General features: G+C 44.8%; 1 protein-coding gene across 1 annotated transcript; it reads right to left on the minus strand.

Annotated features, from left to right (window-relative positions):
* Window positions 1–55: 55 nt before the first annotated feature.
* Window positions 56–12,143, minus strand: fbxo46 (F-box protein 46). Its single transcript, XM_069147513.1, is given in 4 exon segments — window positions 56–2,639; window positions 2,642–3,742; window positions 3,867–4,483; window positions 11,765–12,143. Coding segments are annotated over 3 exon segments (2,310 nt in total). The 5' UTR covers window positions 4,341–4,483; window positions 11,765–12,143; the 3' UTR covers window positions 56–1,904.
* Window positions 12,144–16,833: the final 4,690 nt, after the last annotated feature.

Consider the following 16,833-nt stretch of genomic DNA (forward strand, 5'->3'; position numbering starts at 1 on the left):
TCGGTTTGCAATCTTTGCGTTTACGTCTCAAGACACCACACAAACCCGGTAGCGATTCAGATTTCCAGTTTTAATCATCACTTCTGTTTTTATTTAAGCAGATATTTCCCATTAGCATTGTACACATCTGGAACCTTGAGGTCTCCCATGACAACCCAACCACCTTCCCATCTCCATGCAGAGTTTCAGCATCATTCATCACATCAGTTCAATGTCCAGTCTGTCAGCTTGCAGGGGTCCGGGAGTGTAAAAGCAGGGGAGAGGGGAGGGGGGAGTTTAAAGAATGAAGAGTCAGAGTTGTCACCAGGCACTGTTCATCTTACACTCCCACACCACAGAGTTTTGGGTGGATCCAGTAGCGCCGGATGAAGTCTGTCCAGCATCTGAAATCTAGCCACTTACAGGGTCCTGTGCAACTCCCAATACTCTTGATCATCTGTGAGGTATCCGACGTCTCAGTCTGCTGCAGGGTGGGTAAAGAGGTAGGGGGGCTTTTAAGGCTGGAAGCTGGTGTAGAGAGTTTCTGCGGTCTGTGGTAGTTGGTTTCACCCGCTTCGAAGCGTGAATGACGGCTTTGGCAAAACGCTGCCCTGTGCCGAATCGGAGGACGGAGGGGCGAAGGACAGGAAGAGAGGTCGGGGGGTGGGGGGCTAAAACAAAGATGGAGTATTTCAAAAAATACATCTTTGCAGGTTGAGTAGGGTGACAGACCGATACAAGGAGAACACAGTCCTCAAGAATAAAAGCAAATACAACAGCAAATACTCTCTGACACACACTCGATAAAACAGCCAAACAAAAAAAAACAAAAAAAAAGGCAAACAAGCAAGTCAATCAAACCATACAAAGTGACATCAGGCCTTTCCAAAGTGACATCAAGTTTCTCTTTTTAATCCCATTCAATCCCCCTGATCTCAATCAAGTCCATCTCCCATAATTCTCTGTAAACCAGGAAGTACTCAGTGGCTCCTCTTTGTGGCCGGTCAGCAAGGTTAGGGTCCACTCTGAAACAATGACGAGGGTCTCAACAGGTCTCAACAGGTCTCCGTGAGACTGGCTAGTATGCAGAGACTGTGCCTGTCATGAACCAATGGTATGGCTATTTCAGAATTAACATCAGTGACACAGGCAATGATTTCAGCAGCATTATCAGGGGACTGATCGACAGAGAACAACATTACAGCACATTCAGAAAAATAGAAACGTGTTGGTGCAGGACAGGTAGAAATGGCAATCTGGTACAACAGAAAAATCAAGTTTGCTGAATACAATCACATTTCTAAAGCGACGCTGAACATTCCACCACTGAAAAGTTTTACATCTGTCGGACTCGGTACAGCTCATTCCTTGAAGCACCATTGTACAGCTAACATGGAAGTTTGTGATACAACACGGAGCATAGAACAAGCACTGGGAAGAGTAAGCAGGCTCTAGGGCGTTACATTTCTATGCGTCACTTTATGAATGCTAATCTCAATCAAATACACTGCAAAGTTTCCACATGAATTACCTACCAACCGTGTGCAGAGTTAGACAGAAACCCGAATGATTAAGGAGGCAGAAAAGGGGCTGAACGACAGCAGCAGGAGGGGACCCCAACCCTGGGATGCAAACTTGTAAAAGGAGCCACTCTGGAGCACAGTGGGGGGAGAGAGGGATTGTGGAGGGCTTGAAAACAAAGAAAAGGCTCGCCTCTCTTCCTTCTTTACCTCTCACCCTCCCTCTGCTGAGGGCAAGTGTGAGAAGGGAGTGCTGGAGCAAAGGAAACAGTCCCGGAGTGCCGATGCCTCCTCGAGCTCCTCTGCGTTCCCCGGTTTGTCCTCGGACCGGAGACGAGAGGGAGGAAGAAGGAGGCACGCAGAATGAGATGACGGTCGGTATGCGTGAGGTGTACTCGGTCCTCTCTACCTGGCCTCCTCCCTCCTGTCCTCCCTATTGGAGCGGACGGGCTGCGAGCCGTCGGCCGGCTGCTGGACCCAGTTGTTGTCGTGGAGCCCGACGCGGCAGCCCGGTGTGTCTTTGTCTGTGCGTCGGCAGCACATCCAGTAGGAGCGTCCATAAGGCAGGTCGTGGTGGTAAGGTTTGGGGTGCCAACGGCACAAAGAAACGTCCCCGCGCTCGTACTGTCGCTTGCACTGCTTGCAGGGGTCGTCCCTGTAGAGGGGGTCTTGATTCCAGCGCGAGTCCACCGCCCGCACCCCGTACGTCTCGATCAACACCTTGAAGTAGTGGCAGGTGCACTTGAGGGCTGCCAGGGAGCGTGTTGGCAGGTAGCTGAAGATGTTGACCATGATGTGGTCGGGGAGCAGGAGCATGTACTGTCGCGGCTCGAGCAGCCGCTGGATCTGAAAGCGGATCTCCAGGAAGTCGTGGGACACGTGGCGGTAGAGGCGACACAGTGACGGGTCTGAACAGTCGTCCCCGACGCCGGGAGAGTTGGGCCGCGTCGCCCGCTCCCCCGAGCCCACGGCCACGCCCACGGCACCGGGACTGTTGTTGTTGGCACAGTCCAAAGAGCACATTCCTGACCCGCCGCCAGTGCCCGCTCCTTTTACATCCTCCTCTGGGCCCCGGGGAGGCTGAAGGAAAAAGAGTTGTCCAGGAGGGGGATCATCGCACGAAGGGTCAGTAGAGCTTCCTACCACCGCCCCCCCCGCCCCCCCCCGCCAGGCATAGCAAAACACACAGTCTCTTCCTGCACATTCTCCGTACTGTCCTTGCCATAAAACACACATTGGTCGACGGCACCCGTCACCACCACCTCCACATGGAAACCAGTCACTCGCTCCCGTCCCACACCCACAGCTTTCTTCTCCCCAGAGGAGAGCTCCTGAGAGGGATCGGGGCTGCCACGGGCCGGCCTGTCTGGGTGATGGAGGTCTCCATCTGGTTTGGGAGCAGCAGCGGTGGCGGCCAGCAGCAGACTACTGGGGTCTCTCGACGAGGGACTGACGAGCTGGTAGAGGTCACAGGTGATTTTCTCTTTGGACCTGGCTGCTGTCTGACTCCCGCCACCCCCGCAGCTCATAAACATACAGCGGGACCTGCCAGCTGGCTCCAACTGAGACCGCGGGTCCAGATTTGACACTCGGAAAGCTATCCTGACCTCACCGTGACTGTGGCTGGGGGGCGGAGGGGGGGTTACAGTGTCAGACTCGCCTCCTATCCTACACTCTCTCTCTCTGTCTCGATTAGAACAGTCCGTTCCAGAACCGGTGCCCAGATGGAGCCGATTCTCCAGGTTCTGGGACTCAAAGTGTGCGATGGCCTGGGCGACCCTGCACGACTCCTGCTGCTGCTCCTCCAGCTCCTGGTCTGTCTGGATGGGAGACGATGGCTCCCGGGCCTCTTTGGAGGGCTGGCCGTTCGAACTGTCCGACACAAACACCATGGGAGAGGGGTCCGACACTGTGCCCCGCAGTACGGTGTGCTGGTGGGGGGTAAGGCCCTGACTGTGAGTGGTAGTTGGGGGCTGGTGGTGGTGTTGGTTCCCATGAACAGCCACAATCCCCTGGAGGGCCATGGCGGTCCTCTGCTCAACCAAGGCAACCATCTCTGCCACAGAAAGCAGGTCCGTTTCATTCACTCCTCCCAGCTGTGGCTCATCAGGACTAGAAGGTGCGAGGGGGGAGTCGTGGCTGAGGTGCGACTCCGAGGCCTGGGATCGTGTCGGGGGGTCGTAGGATGAGCATCGTCTTCGTCTTTTGGCTTTACTACAGTCGGTCGCCCAGTTACCTTTAACCTGTGGAGAAGAAATGATTCATGTTTATTTTGAAAAAGAACTAAATCCATCCAAAATCTCATTAAATAAAAAATTAAAAAAAATAATAATAATCACTGCTGCGCTATTAGTTTTGGCTTCTTACCTTCATGGCGCTGGGTCTGGGCTGGCCTGCTCCACTGAACTGGTGCGCAACAAAAAAGGCGATCTTCTCCTTGGTGTTGCCCGGCTTAATAACATACCAGGTGTCTAACAGCACGCGGCCATCTTCCATCTGGGAGCCCGAAGAGGGAGGTGAAGGGGGGGCCGAGAGGGGCGGGGAGGCCTGGCTCTGCGTCAGGGAGTCGAGCTCAGGTTCGGGTGGCGTGTTTTCTGAGCCCACATCCTCCTCTTCTCCGTTCTCCTCCTGCACCCCCACTATCATCCCAACATGGTCACTTCCATCCGCCGTCCCTTTGGCACCCGGAGAGGGCTCAGCCTTGCAGAGGGAGGCGGACCCCGCCCCACCCCCGCCTCCACTGCTGCCCCCCGAGCCTGGGCTCCGAGCTTTGTTCTGGGAGTAGGTGCCAAAGGGGCGTGGGCACCACAGCCGGATGTGGGAGAAGGTGTCTCGGTCCATCACGATGCGGACCACCGAGGCATATTGGCATCTACGCTGGCCAGCAAACACCGAGGGCTCTCATTGTCGGCTCCTGGTCCCAGTGCCAACCTGACGGGCACTACCACCAAGATCACCAGCAACACCGGGCATACAACCTGCAGCTGGAAGGACATGAGGGGAAAGGAGGGAGAGCAGGTGAGGAGGAGGAGGAGGAGGAGGAGGAGAAAAAGGGGGGCGTGAGAAAAAAAAAAAAAGAAGAAACAGTTGTTGTGATATAGCAGCGAAATAAATGAAAACAAAAGTTCATATCTCTGGAGCAACAATGTGTCCGGATCAATTTGGATAACCGACGGCCAATTGAGGCTGTATTGAATCGTGGCTTCGAGGTATTCAGACCGAGCGAAAGCTTTCCGCGCCAGCGGGACACAACAGAACACAACAGAACTATCACACATCCACCTGAACTGATCACAACTGGCCCGCCTCCTACTTTGGCCAAACTCGATTGGCAGTTACATTTGCTGCCGTGTACCAAGATCATCTCCCCCACTTCGGAGCCTCGACAATCAAATTAGAGCGATTGCGGCCTGCAGATGAAAGGGATGAAAGGTGGAACACAAAGGCACCAAATGGACTCTCCTCTCCCCCCCTCTCTGCTCCTCTCTGCTCCTCTCCCCCCCTCTCTGCTCCTCTCTGCTCCTCTCTGCATCTCAGTGCTTCAAAGAGGACTTGCTTAATAGGAGGCAACACAGGGAGGAGCATGCAGGCATATGCTGGACTTATTTTTAGCACACAGCGGGAGGGGGTGGGGTTGTAGTGGAGGCGCTGTAGCTGTCCTCCCTGGTCCTCACCCCTTGCTCCCTGCCAAAGAGCCCATGCAGGCCGGGGGGGGAGGAGGGAGAGGGGGCACTTGAGTCCACCCAGCATGCTTTGCTTCTGCAGCCATGCCAGCTGCGGGGACTGCCAGGAACGTGCCGGCACGCTTAAGGAGAAGAACAAGTGGAAATGGAAGCAACATGTTTGTTTGGCTCGCCGCTGATCTGAAACTCTTGTCTGCATCTGAAAGCAGCTTAAACCCACAGACACACCTCGAGTGTCAGATCTGAGCTGCTCACTCTCAGGTTCATACATTACATTTCATCTAATAGGATTACACTGGACGGGGATTTTCTTACTCGTATCCATTTTAAACTCAACGGTACAATTTTCCACGTAAGATCATGTGCAACAGTGTAAAACTATTAGACATCAATATTATAGTTCTGCTGTTCCAGACAACAACAACAACAACAACATATAACTGAATATATAAAAAGTATTATGATGGCTATATGAATGATGAGATGATTGAATGATGAGCCTCACTCACTAGCTAATGTACAAAGTCCTGATTATATCAAGTCCAACCACATAATGGCACACAAGAGAATCGATCAACCACAGCCTTGAATTAGTTTCATATGTTTACATATAATGCGATTAAGATGCTGTCTATGTGTAATTCTTTGTTCGGCATTGTATAATTCGTCATAGTTTGTCGACAACGAGAACCAGTTCTTGTGCTGACTATCTTAAGTTATATAAGCACGGTGCTTTCACCATAAATGACAACAGCAGTTCAGACCCATCCCTCCGTGGGTGCGGTGTGTCTATTCATATCTCCAGGTCCAGATATGAAGTCAGCTCCAGTGACAATTTCATAAAAAGCAGCTTCGTGTGTTTGCGTTTAACTCGGCAGGTTGAGCTTCTGTAAAGCGCCGCTGTGCTTGCGGGTCAGTCGGTGTAGTTCGTTAGCGCTGGAGTTGGTGGTGTACATCGTCCGGGTGCTGCTCTCTGCTCTGGCGCTGGAGTTCAGCCTTTCTTCCTTCATGAATCTCGTGTGAATCCATTTTTTTCACCCACAAAATGGTAAAGCCAACAAGGCGCTGCTCCATTACAGACATCCCCAGGTGTCGTAACAAGTTAGAGCAAAAAGAGAATTGGTCGCCACGTACGCAAGATACCCAGCTCGCTGTGAAATAATGCCAATAACAAGTTCACAGGGTGTGTTTCAGTGGACAATACCAGCTACTGTTATCACCGCACTTTAAAATCCCACAGTCCTTCACATGGTGACTGAAGAGCTCTTCAAACAGCCTTGTTGTGTAACAGTGGATCAAACAGCTTACTTGGTACAATGGTTGATAAAACGGTCTATATTGTTAATTCGTCACATAACAAGGTGTGTAACATTTACACAGTTATTAGCTTTCTTTGCATTATTACACTTGTACGTTACATTCTGTCGAGAGTACACTGTAGACTCTATAGTGTGGACGTTTATACTTTATCATGACATTTTATTTATATACCACCTGCCATGTGTCACTTTGTATTTTCCTCTTACTTACTTAACTTGGCAATAACAACCAATTCTAATAATATATTAGTTTCAGACTGTGTTTGCTGCGTTTTGACAGCACAGTTTTCTGCTTTCCATTTTTGCCGCCGGATTCCTTCAATCCACGCGCTTTAAAACGGGTCACTCGTTGTGCCTCAGCGTCTGACACACTGGATGGGTGGTGCTTTGTACATTTGGACTAATGGAACGGCTGAGAGAGGTGCAAAAAGCAAACACCGCCCACACAGTGTGGTGAACCAATTCAAATGCTTCCTCTATAATCACATGGCAACAACTGGGCTAAGAGCAGACAGATTATACTGTTGTGAGAAGAAAAAGCGCCAGTGAACCTTTTTTAGTGGCCTTTCTCTCTCCGACCCCTCCTGAACCTCTCTCTCTTCAGCTCTCTACCTCCTCTCCATCCACTCCTCTTCTCCCCTTCTTCTCGCTGCATCATGTAATCCATCTCTCCAACCAGATAGGATGGTGTTATAAGAGAGGCCAGAACGCAGACCGCCGGCCCACGGCGGCACTCTAGTATGAAATCACACGCATACGCTAAACATCAGCCACGTTAACAAAACTCCAGAGCACGATTACTCGCTCTTACCTGCCTGTGAATCTAGAGTGGTTGACAAAAGAGGGGTCACGTCCACATTAATCTGAAAACACTGTTTACATGTAAAAACGTCTGTGTTCACGTTGGCATTTTGGATTTTCCTCCACCTACATTGAAACTGGAAATAAACAAATTATGGAAATGCCGCCTCCTCCTCCTCCTCCTGCTGCTCCTGCTCCTCCTGCTGCTCCTGCTCCTCCTGCTCCTCCTGCTCTGTCTGTTGCCACTGGCAAACAGCAAAGTTGTGCAGTGCGGCCAAAATCTGGCGAGGAGGTGGACACTCGGCCAGGTCGCTCCTGTTGTTTCAGCAGGTTCAACTCCCCGCTCACTATATTTGCTTAATGTATTTCAATAAAGCTGAATAGACAATTCCACCGTCATTGCACAGCTTTTTATCTCTGTTGTCTGATGACTGGACGAGTGGACAACAGTGCATTAATGCCACTAGTTGACCAAAGAGAACAGCAATATTTGCGCTGCTTTACTGAGGTCGTCAATCAATTCCCCGCCTCGAACTTGAGATGCCAAACTGACAACGTAAACAAATATAAAATGAGTAACAACACTTGTTGTGTGATCGGCTCGACTGGTCTTCACATCACAGATATGTTGGCTTCTTAACATTACTGTAACAAAGCACACGATCTTATCTGCGGATCGATGTACTCCCTTTCAGGAAAATCTTTCGTTCTTTTCTCTTTCCACATTGCAGCCCAGAAGCCTCCGATCGTATCCACCCCGGACAACGTCTTCTAAATGTCCAGTTCTTGCGTAAAGGCCAGGCTCCATGCGGCCTTAGACAGATCTCCACTGAGCGACTGCTTCCTGTCAAGTGCGACGAACCGGTGTGCCTGAATCTTAGCAGGTCCGGCTGAGCAGACGTTAGCCTTTAAACACACGTTTTCTGACCTCCCTTGAAGGCAGCATTATCTGACTGAGGTGAATCACAATGGAATTCATTCTTTTGGGGCATTTTAGCGTCATACGTCCATCTGAAATCACCCCCGAGGAGAGCGGCGCATTCAAGTGGAAGGTAACGCACTGCAAACACTTGTGTCGGTAACTGTAAGTTAAGGACAGAACGTTTTGGTAGCAGTTGTGTTGGGGAACAAGGACCCGACAGTTTTAGGCACCACTTCGGTTTCAGCTGCAGCTAAAGGCTAACTGGCCAGTGATGAACCAGCAGAGAGAGAAAACATGACGAGAGCAACGGTGTGACTCACTCACGGCCTCCTGTCATGTATTTATTGTGTGCATTGCAATCTTCCATAACAACTGACCCACACAAAAGAATATTGCAAATTTGTAGGCTACACCCTGTTATGAAGTAGAATTTGCCACCCGATTTAACCGACTGGGCGAAATAATCCGGTTCAATGAAGGTGTGCTGATCGGCGCAGAGACGAATGTGTAAATTATGATCTACATTTGAAGACAGAAATAAATGACGCTCTCCTCCCAGCAAAACAGAGCTCCTGAATATTGTGCAGAAACATTTCAACGATTGTGATGAAGTGACAGGAATTTCAATTTAAGGCAGGACAACGTTTGCATCTTCAATTACTTATATAATGTGTAAAGAAATGAGAATTGGAAAAACAGACAATTCTTATAATGCATTATTGTAGCATCAAATTATGTGCCGGTACACTTCAATGAAAAAAGTTACGCGCACGAGTGCAATCGATGTTAAAAAGTAGTGTTGCGCCCCGTTAGATGGCATTTAAATCACATTTGTGTTGGGTTGATTTTTGTTAAGAAATGTATGGACCTACTCTGATGTTACGCTGCTCTTCAAAACACCTACAATTATTTCAAACAATGTTACCAGCTGGTAGCCGTTTTAAATGTCTGACAAACTTTCATTTGAGCTGAAGTCACAATCAAAATAAACCAAAAAAAAACAAACAAACAAATAAAATGGCTAAATAGACTCTGACAAAGTCAGATGCCCGAGCAAGATGTTTTTCCTGAGAGACATAGCATATAATGTCCTCTCCACTATTTTCAGTACACCACATTACCCACCCACAGTCGAGTTTTAGTGCGGAGCTACATTTACGTTTTTCCACTCTTCATTGGAAACGGTTCCTGCGAATAAAGGCTCGGGTTTGGTTTTAAGCTTTCTGCAACAACCTAATCCTTCAAATCCTGTCCAAGCACAGTGGCAGCCAGTGAGAGCGCAGCAGCACGCATCGTTATGGACCGCAACTGTCTAACAAATAGACTCTTAGAAGAGAGTGATGATTTTCTGTTACGTTTTAATAAAACAATTAAGTATTTATACACTCTCTCACACGCGTATGAAGCTTTAAATGCGGGCAGCAGGTAAGACATGTCGACCTGGATGACACTAGCTGCCGTACCAGGTTATGCAATGATGGTGATACTGAAGCTCTTATAACAGAAGGCATGAACGATAGGTCAAAGTCTGTGAAATGAACGAGCGGAGGCATTAAATAGACCAGGCAAGACACAGCAGCCGTGACATTCAACCTACTATACATGTACATTATGTCAATACTTCAGAGTACATCATTCCTCTTGTGTTTTCCTGCCGTTGCAAAATATGTCTACATCCAAAAGTAGCCAACTCAAGAGTGAAACACCTATCGATACCTGCTGCAGTCAAAACGGTTTAATCCACACGATACTCGGCACACTGCTGCACACACACAACACACAGTACACAGATGTATTACCGAGGTACTGATGTGTTCACAGACTACGATCCCGCTGTTTGCACAGTGACAGATTGACAGGTTTGTCCCTTCACATGAAGACTGAACTTCTGCTGGACAGTCATCTCCCTATGAAATTAAGATCAGTTTGGGCATCTGCACTCTCCCCGTGATAATGGTTTCGCTGTGGTAGGTCCATGCAGGTCAGAACACTACATGGTAATTTAATGTTTAACAAGTTGGATTAGCAAATGTGGCACCAATTTCAACCCTCTGCATCTAAAGATGGCCTTGTAAAAACAAAAACAAAAGTTAGCCTGACACACAAACAGTAAAACTCCAGCTCAGCCCCCCTCACACCGTCCTGCTGCTCTTCTGCACTCGTTTCTACCGCATTGGAGCCAAATCGCCAAAAGCTGGAGAAAAGACAGTAGTGAGGCATGCCAAAAAGTCTCAGCTCAATCTCCCTCTCTGCATGCGTGTCTGTGAGGACAATGCAACAGACGTGCAGCCAGCAGGACAGCTTTGCTGCAAACTGTCAGCAGAACAATAAGAGCGGAGTGCATTACTCCAGCAGTCTGCCCGGGAACATTACAGGAGAGCGGCCGCTCTGTCTGGACACCTGGGAAGAGAGGCCGACTGGCCTGCAGGGCCGCCTTACTGTCTGTGTGTGTGTGTGTGTGTGTGTGTTGTACCACCATAACGAGTTACTCTGATGGAAGCTTTGATACTACAATCACAAACACTACAGTGTCAACACACTGCTTTATCCTAGTAAACATGCAAGAGGAGGGAAAATCCTCACGCAGTGGATAAGAGTATAAAATCAATCTGCACTTCGTGCAAGTGGGCTTTGTGTAACCCAATAAAACTAACACCTTTATGGCAATGACTTATGGAAGATTGTATTACGCTATAGTAGGGCTGAGCAATGTGGACACAATCAAAGATCATGATATTTTGGACCAAATACCTTGACATTGATGATGCAACTGGATTGTAGGGACGACTACCGGTACTTTCACACAACACTTCCATCCACAATCACTCGGTAGATAAAGACAAACAGCGTGGGCAGTTCAGACATCACTTTACTCTAACGCAGCCTTTAAAACCAGGAACAGACGATAACTGTGCCATAATCACAATGTCTAAAACCTCAGATGATAACTACTCTCATATCGTGGTGTGATGATATATCGATTTATCGCCACTGTCACCAAACCTGATTTATTCTAGACTTGTTCATATTTTTTGTGTACACCTCCTAACAACAACAACAACAACAAAGTTCTAATTAATTTACTCTCATATGACATATAAAAACAGCCGATATCAGGGAAATTCAAATGTCTGAGTCGAAAACAAAAAGGCCTGCAGGTCACTAAAACACGACTTGTCCTGATTGTGGTTTGTTATGAAACCAGCTGAGACACTGCACACATCTCCTGGTGACAACCAGCAAAAAAAACAATCACAGATAGCAACAAACAAACAACAAACAAACAAACAGCTGATTGATACTTTGTGTTTCCGACACCTTTAACATCCAGAACAGCTGATGAACACCTTGAAGCTTCATCTGGTTTATGACTGAGTAGTTAACACAGTAAACACATCTACGAGCTCTCTAACTGAAGAGCAACAACTCACCTGTATAATAACATGACAACCCTCGTTGGCAAGCGAAGACACACAACAACAACAAATAAAAATAAAAATAAAAACCACCCTGAGCGTTGTATTTTAATGATCGACTCACCTTAGCGGGATTAATCTTCACACACGCCCTTCCTGAGCAGCAGCCTGTGGACGGACAGGTGTCCCCTCGGTGTGTTTTGACCGACCCGAGCCGGGCTGTCCGGTGAGACGCGAGCAGGTGACACGAGTTAAACTCTCCGTGTCCACGTAGCTAAGCTAGCTCACTCGCTGGCTACCGTCGACATTAGCCAGGAGCTACTTTCTATGATCAACCTCGTCTCTCGTGTCTGTCAGCTCTCCGGACGCCGTCTGTCTGTCTGTGCGCCTTGTTAGGACTCTCGACAGTCGCTCTCCCGCTATCTATTTAGAAGTGACACGGGCTTTTACGGTATGTTCTCGGGGATACCAAAATAATCAGTGTCAAAAACGGCAGGAGGAGGAAGGCCATCTTGTTGACAAGCAGCTGCATAAGGCCCGCAGCCAATAGCGATGCAGAGTCGGTGGTGTGCCCATATATGGCGTGTGCTCAGCTCCCTCCCTCTCCTGCCCCCTGCTCCCTCATGCGGCTCCCCCCCCCCTTCCTCCTCCCCCCCTCCTCCCCCCACACACTCACGGGACTGGACCACACTGTAGAATCGCAGCATCCAAAGGTCACTGTGTCAAATGAGACTTTTCGACACTTTAACGACAAAATTTAATCTCGCAGGATTAATAATCTGTCTGTCTGTCTGTCTGTCTATCTATCTATCTATCTATCTATCTATCTATCTATCTATCTATCTATCTATCTATCTATCTATCTATCTATCTATCTATATTTATCTATCTATCTATCTATCTATCTATCTATCTATCTATCTATCTATCTATCTATCTATCTATCTATCTATCTATCTATCTATCTATCTATATTTATCTATCTATCTATCTATCTATCTATCTATCTATCTATCTATCTATCTATCTATCTATCTATCTATCTATCTATCTATCTATCTATCTATTTATATTTATCTATCTATCTATCTATCTATCTATCTATCTATCTATTTATATTTATCTATCTATCTATCTATCTATCTATCTATCTATCTATCTATCTATCTATCTATCTATCTGTCTATCTATCTATCTATCTATCTATCTATCTATCTATCTATCTATCTATCTATCTATCTATCTATCTATTTATATTTATCTATCTATCTATCTATCTATCTATCTATCTATCTATCTATCTATCTATCTATCTATCTATTTATATTTATCTATCTATCTATCTATCTATCTATCTATCTATCTATCTATCTATCTATCTATCTATCTATCTATCTATTTATATTTATCTATCTATCTATCTATCTATCTATCTATCTATCTATCTATCTATCTATCTATCTATCTATCTATTTATATTTATCTATCTATCTATCTATCTATCTATCTATCTATCTATCTATCTATCTATCTATTTATCTATCTATATATCTATTTATCTATTTATCTATCTATCTATCTATCTATCTATCTATCTATCTATCTATCTATCTATCTATCTATCTATCTATCTATCTATCTATTTATCTATCTATATATCTATTTCTCTATCTATCTATCTATCTATCTATCTATCTATCTATCTATCTATCTATCTATCTATCTATCTATCTATCTATCTATCTATCTATCTATCTATCTATCTATCTATCTATCTATTTCTCTATCTATCTATCTATCTGTGAGTTTCTGTTTTGATAAACAATATTTTCTATAGCGTGTTTAAGGCCAGATATTATTTACATTCTGTCATATTTTAATCATTTTCTTTCATTGTGCAAGTCCCTGCTGTTTTTATAGCACATCTTAATATTCCCAATTCTGTTCTGCCACTGAAAATAACAATGTTGTGTCCAGTTTGAATTTTACACGCAGGTTTCAACACACCATTTCTTGCTGCAATGACCCAGTTTGCCAACAGGGATGATTAAAGTTTCATCTTATCCTCCAAAAGCTGCAGGTGCTTTTGAGTAAATTAAACACACAAGAATCTTGAAGCATCAGCAGTTACTCACTGATCTTCACACTACCCACACCGCATTCAATTTAATCTTCAGATAGGCATAGTGGCAAAAAAAAGATCGTGTATGTTCCGTAGTGGTCAGTGTGTTCTGCATGTTTGCATTTCGGTGAGTCTGGAGGAAAGAAAAAGCTGCTAAGCGTCACCATGTCAGTCCAGCAGAGGGCCAGGTCCCACCGCATTGTAATGTCAGTCTACTCTGCAAACAGCAGTTCTCCCGTTACAGTTATACGCTGCACGTCGGGGATCCAGCGGGTCGGGGCCTCCGGCTCCCGGACGTGCAGCACATGAGGGTCCGCATATTCCCGCTTGCAGTTTTAATTTTGTTCCCGATCTCAGTCCTTATTGTTATTAAAAAAATATATATATATATATTTTTTATTTTTTTTTTTGGCGGCTTTAACATCTTCAAAAACTCGTGCAAGTTGGTGCCTGACGCATGTGTAAAGTTTCGTGAGGTTTAGAGCATCGTTTGACCTTAAACATCAACTTCCTGTGTCACGGCGAAACATCAAACTTAGCCACATCGCCCTGGCTATACTAGATACTATAATATATACAATATACTACATACTACATACTATATACAATATACTATATTTAAAAAAAAGTCATACATCCGAAATATCCCAAAAAAGTCATACCCATGTCGTCCAAAAAGTGACCCAAAATTCATTTTTGTATATAGTATATAGTAAAAAGAGCCCTTTTTTCATATTTTGGACAACATGCAATGTTGCATGTATGACTTTTTTTTATATTTTGGATGACTTTTTTTTTTTTTTATCACTTTTTGGAGTATGACCTTTTTCTGAACTGACATGCATGCCTCAAGTTACTTATGCATGTTGTCCAAAATATGAAAAAAAAAAGAAAAAAAAAAAGGGGTCTTTCAGGGGATTTTTATTTGAGTTTTGTATTTGTTGACCTTTGGTTTGGTATTAGTATGACTACATATACAAACCTGAACCCGTGCAGCTTACCCTTAGAGGGACTCGCCCTCTGTAATACCTGAGCGGGTCTCAAACCCGTGTTTTCACAGTGTTGAAGAAGCATCGTACACCGCTGGACTATCTTCTCTTCAGCACTGGCAAATGAGTCGCAGCAGGAGAAAGTGTTTCACAGAGTTCACTCAGAGCTTCCAGCGACTCAACCAACAGTCTGGTGAACTCAACAGGTAAAAGATTTGACTTCACCAAGGTTGTTATTAACGGTTCAGATTCCACCTGTTGATGGTGATTCAACTTTTAGTGAAGTTGAAACGTTTGGAGAAATTGAAAACGTTTTGCATCCACTACACATTACAGGAAGATATTTAATATCTGTGTGAAATGTGTGAGTCAAAGATTTGTCATAATGCAAACTACTTTCTGGGAAGATTGGTGGTGTAGTGGATAGTGCTGTTGACTTACAGTAAAAAGGTTCATGGTTCAAACTCCCCTTTGTAATCAATTCTTTTTTAAATCAGACAAATTATGAAAGAAAAGTCATACTATAGAAAAAAATGACCCAAAAGTCATTTTTGGGTCACTTTTTGGCCGCCACGCCACGGGCACACCGATCAACGAAAACAAATTCTTTTGATAGATTTTAATTCCAAACATGTTAAGCGTGAACTCAATTTCAAGTCGGTCCGACAAAATCTGTAGGAGGAGTTCATTAAAGTACAACGTGTGAATCGCCAAAAATGGCGACTAAATTAAAAATGGCGGGCTTCCTGCTGAGTTGACGTTATGGTGCATTGGAACTTTTTTGTACATCTCGGTGTGATACACGTCCACCGAATTTCATGCATGTAGGGCATCTGTTTAGGGGGCGCTAGCGAGCCATTAGGCCACGCCCACTCGTGATTCCACTGAAATACTAAACTTTTCGCTGGGAGAGACGCATGACCCAACTTTCATGAGTTTTTGAATATGATAAAGCCTCCAAAAATGCAGTTGTTTACAGAGAATCATAACGCGGAATAATAATTCCTTGAAGAACAATAGGGCTTTTGCACCATCGGCGCTTGGGCCCTAATAATAAACTTTATTTGTATAGCACCTTTCATACAAGAAATGCAGCTTAAAATGCTTCACAGCAAGATAATTACATGCAGTGTTTCACATAAAAACAGATATAAAGGAACATTTAAAAGAGGTAAAACAGATAAAATGCATAAGAAACAGATAAAAAGCATAAGAAACGGATAAAATGCCCAAAAATGATCAAAATATATAGTTAAAATATAAAAAGTGACTTAGTGCCATGATGGAGCCATGAAGGCGCATGGTGGTAAAGAAAAAAGTGGCTGAACTATGAAAGATAATCATGAGGAAAAGACTGACGAAAATAAAAACTAACATTATAAAGGATTGATAAAAATTCTAAATAATCAATTTGCATATGTATATCTGATTATATTTGACACATGATGGAGTATGGTATCAAATAAGTAGGCCTAACTATTCTAACAAAATGATGAAGATTAGGATTCAAACAAGAATAATCATCCACCTACTCACACTTCATCAAGAACAACAGCTTTTCTGATATTATTTTGCAGTGAGTTTGTTAAACAATAATTTATTTAATTTGAAAAGTACAAACAGTGTAATTTTACCACTCAGCTATGTGTGTTATTGTGACCGAAGCTCAATCACAATTCATTACTCTGGAATCTGTCAACAGGACAATTGCAGCTGTTTTAGAGCAAGTTATTTATCCTCTGCACAGTAATTTGGATTAGGACCATGGCCAAGCACTTAAGTATTCATGATTTAGCCTCAATTAAGATATCATTAATTGTATTCTGTGCACAGTCAATGTCAGTTTAATAAATGAGTTGCCATGGCAGCTCCTCTTGCTCAACAGACCCTTCAATATGACTGCTACATATAATTTAATATAAAATAAATGTTCTATCTATCTATCTATTATAATGATAATAATAATAATCTTATTTTTATTAAAAGATGAAGCATAGTGGTAGATAATGGTCTGACAGGAACATGCATACATCAAAACAAACATTTGGAATAAAGTTTGTGAACTGTGGCTGAGTTGTACAT

Source organism: Embiotoca jacksoni, unplaced genomic scaffold (genome assembly GCF_022577435.1).
Source record: "Embiotoca jacksoni isolate LCO1_2020_lvr unplaced genomic scaffold, fEmbJac1.0.p SCAF_14, whole genome shotgun sequence".
In the NCBI taxonomy this organism is placed as follows: Eukaryota; Metazoa; Chordata; class Actinopteri; family Embiotocidae; genus Embiotoca; species Embiotoca jacksoni.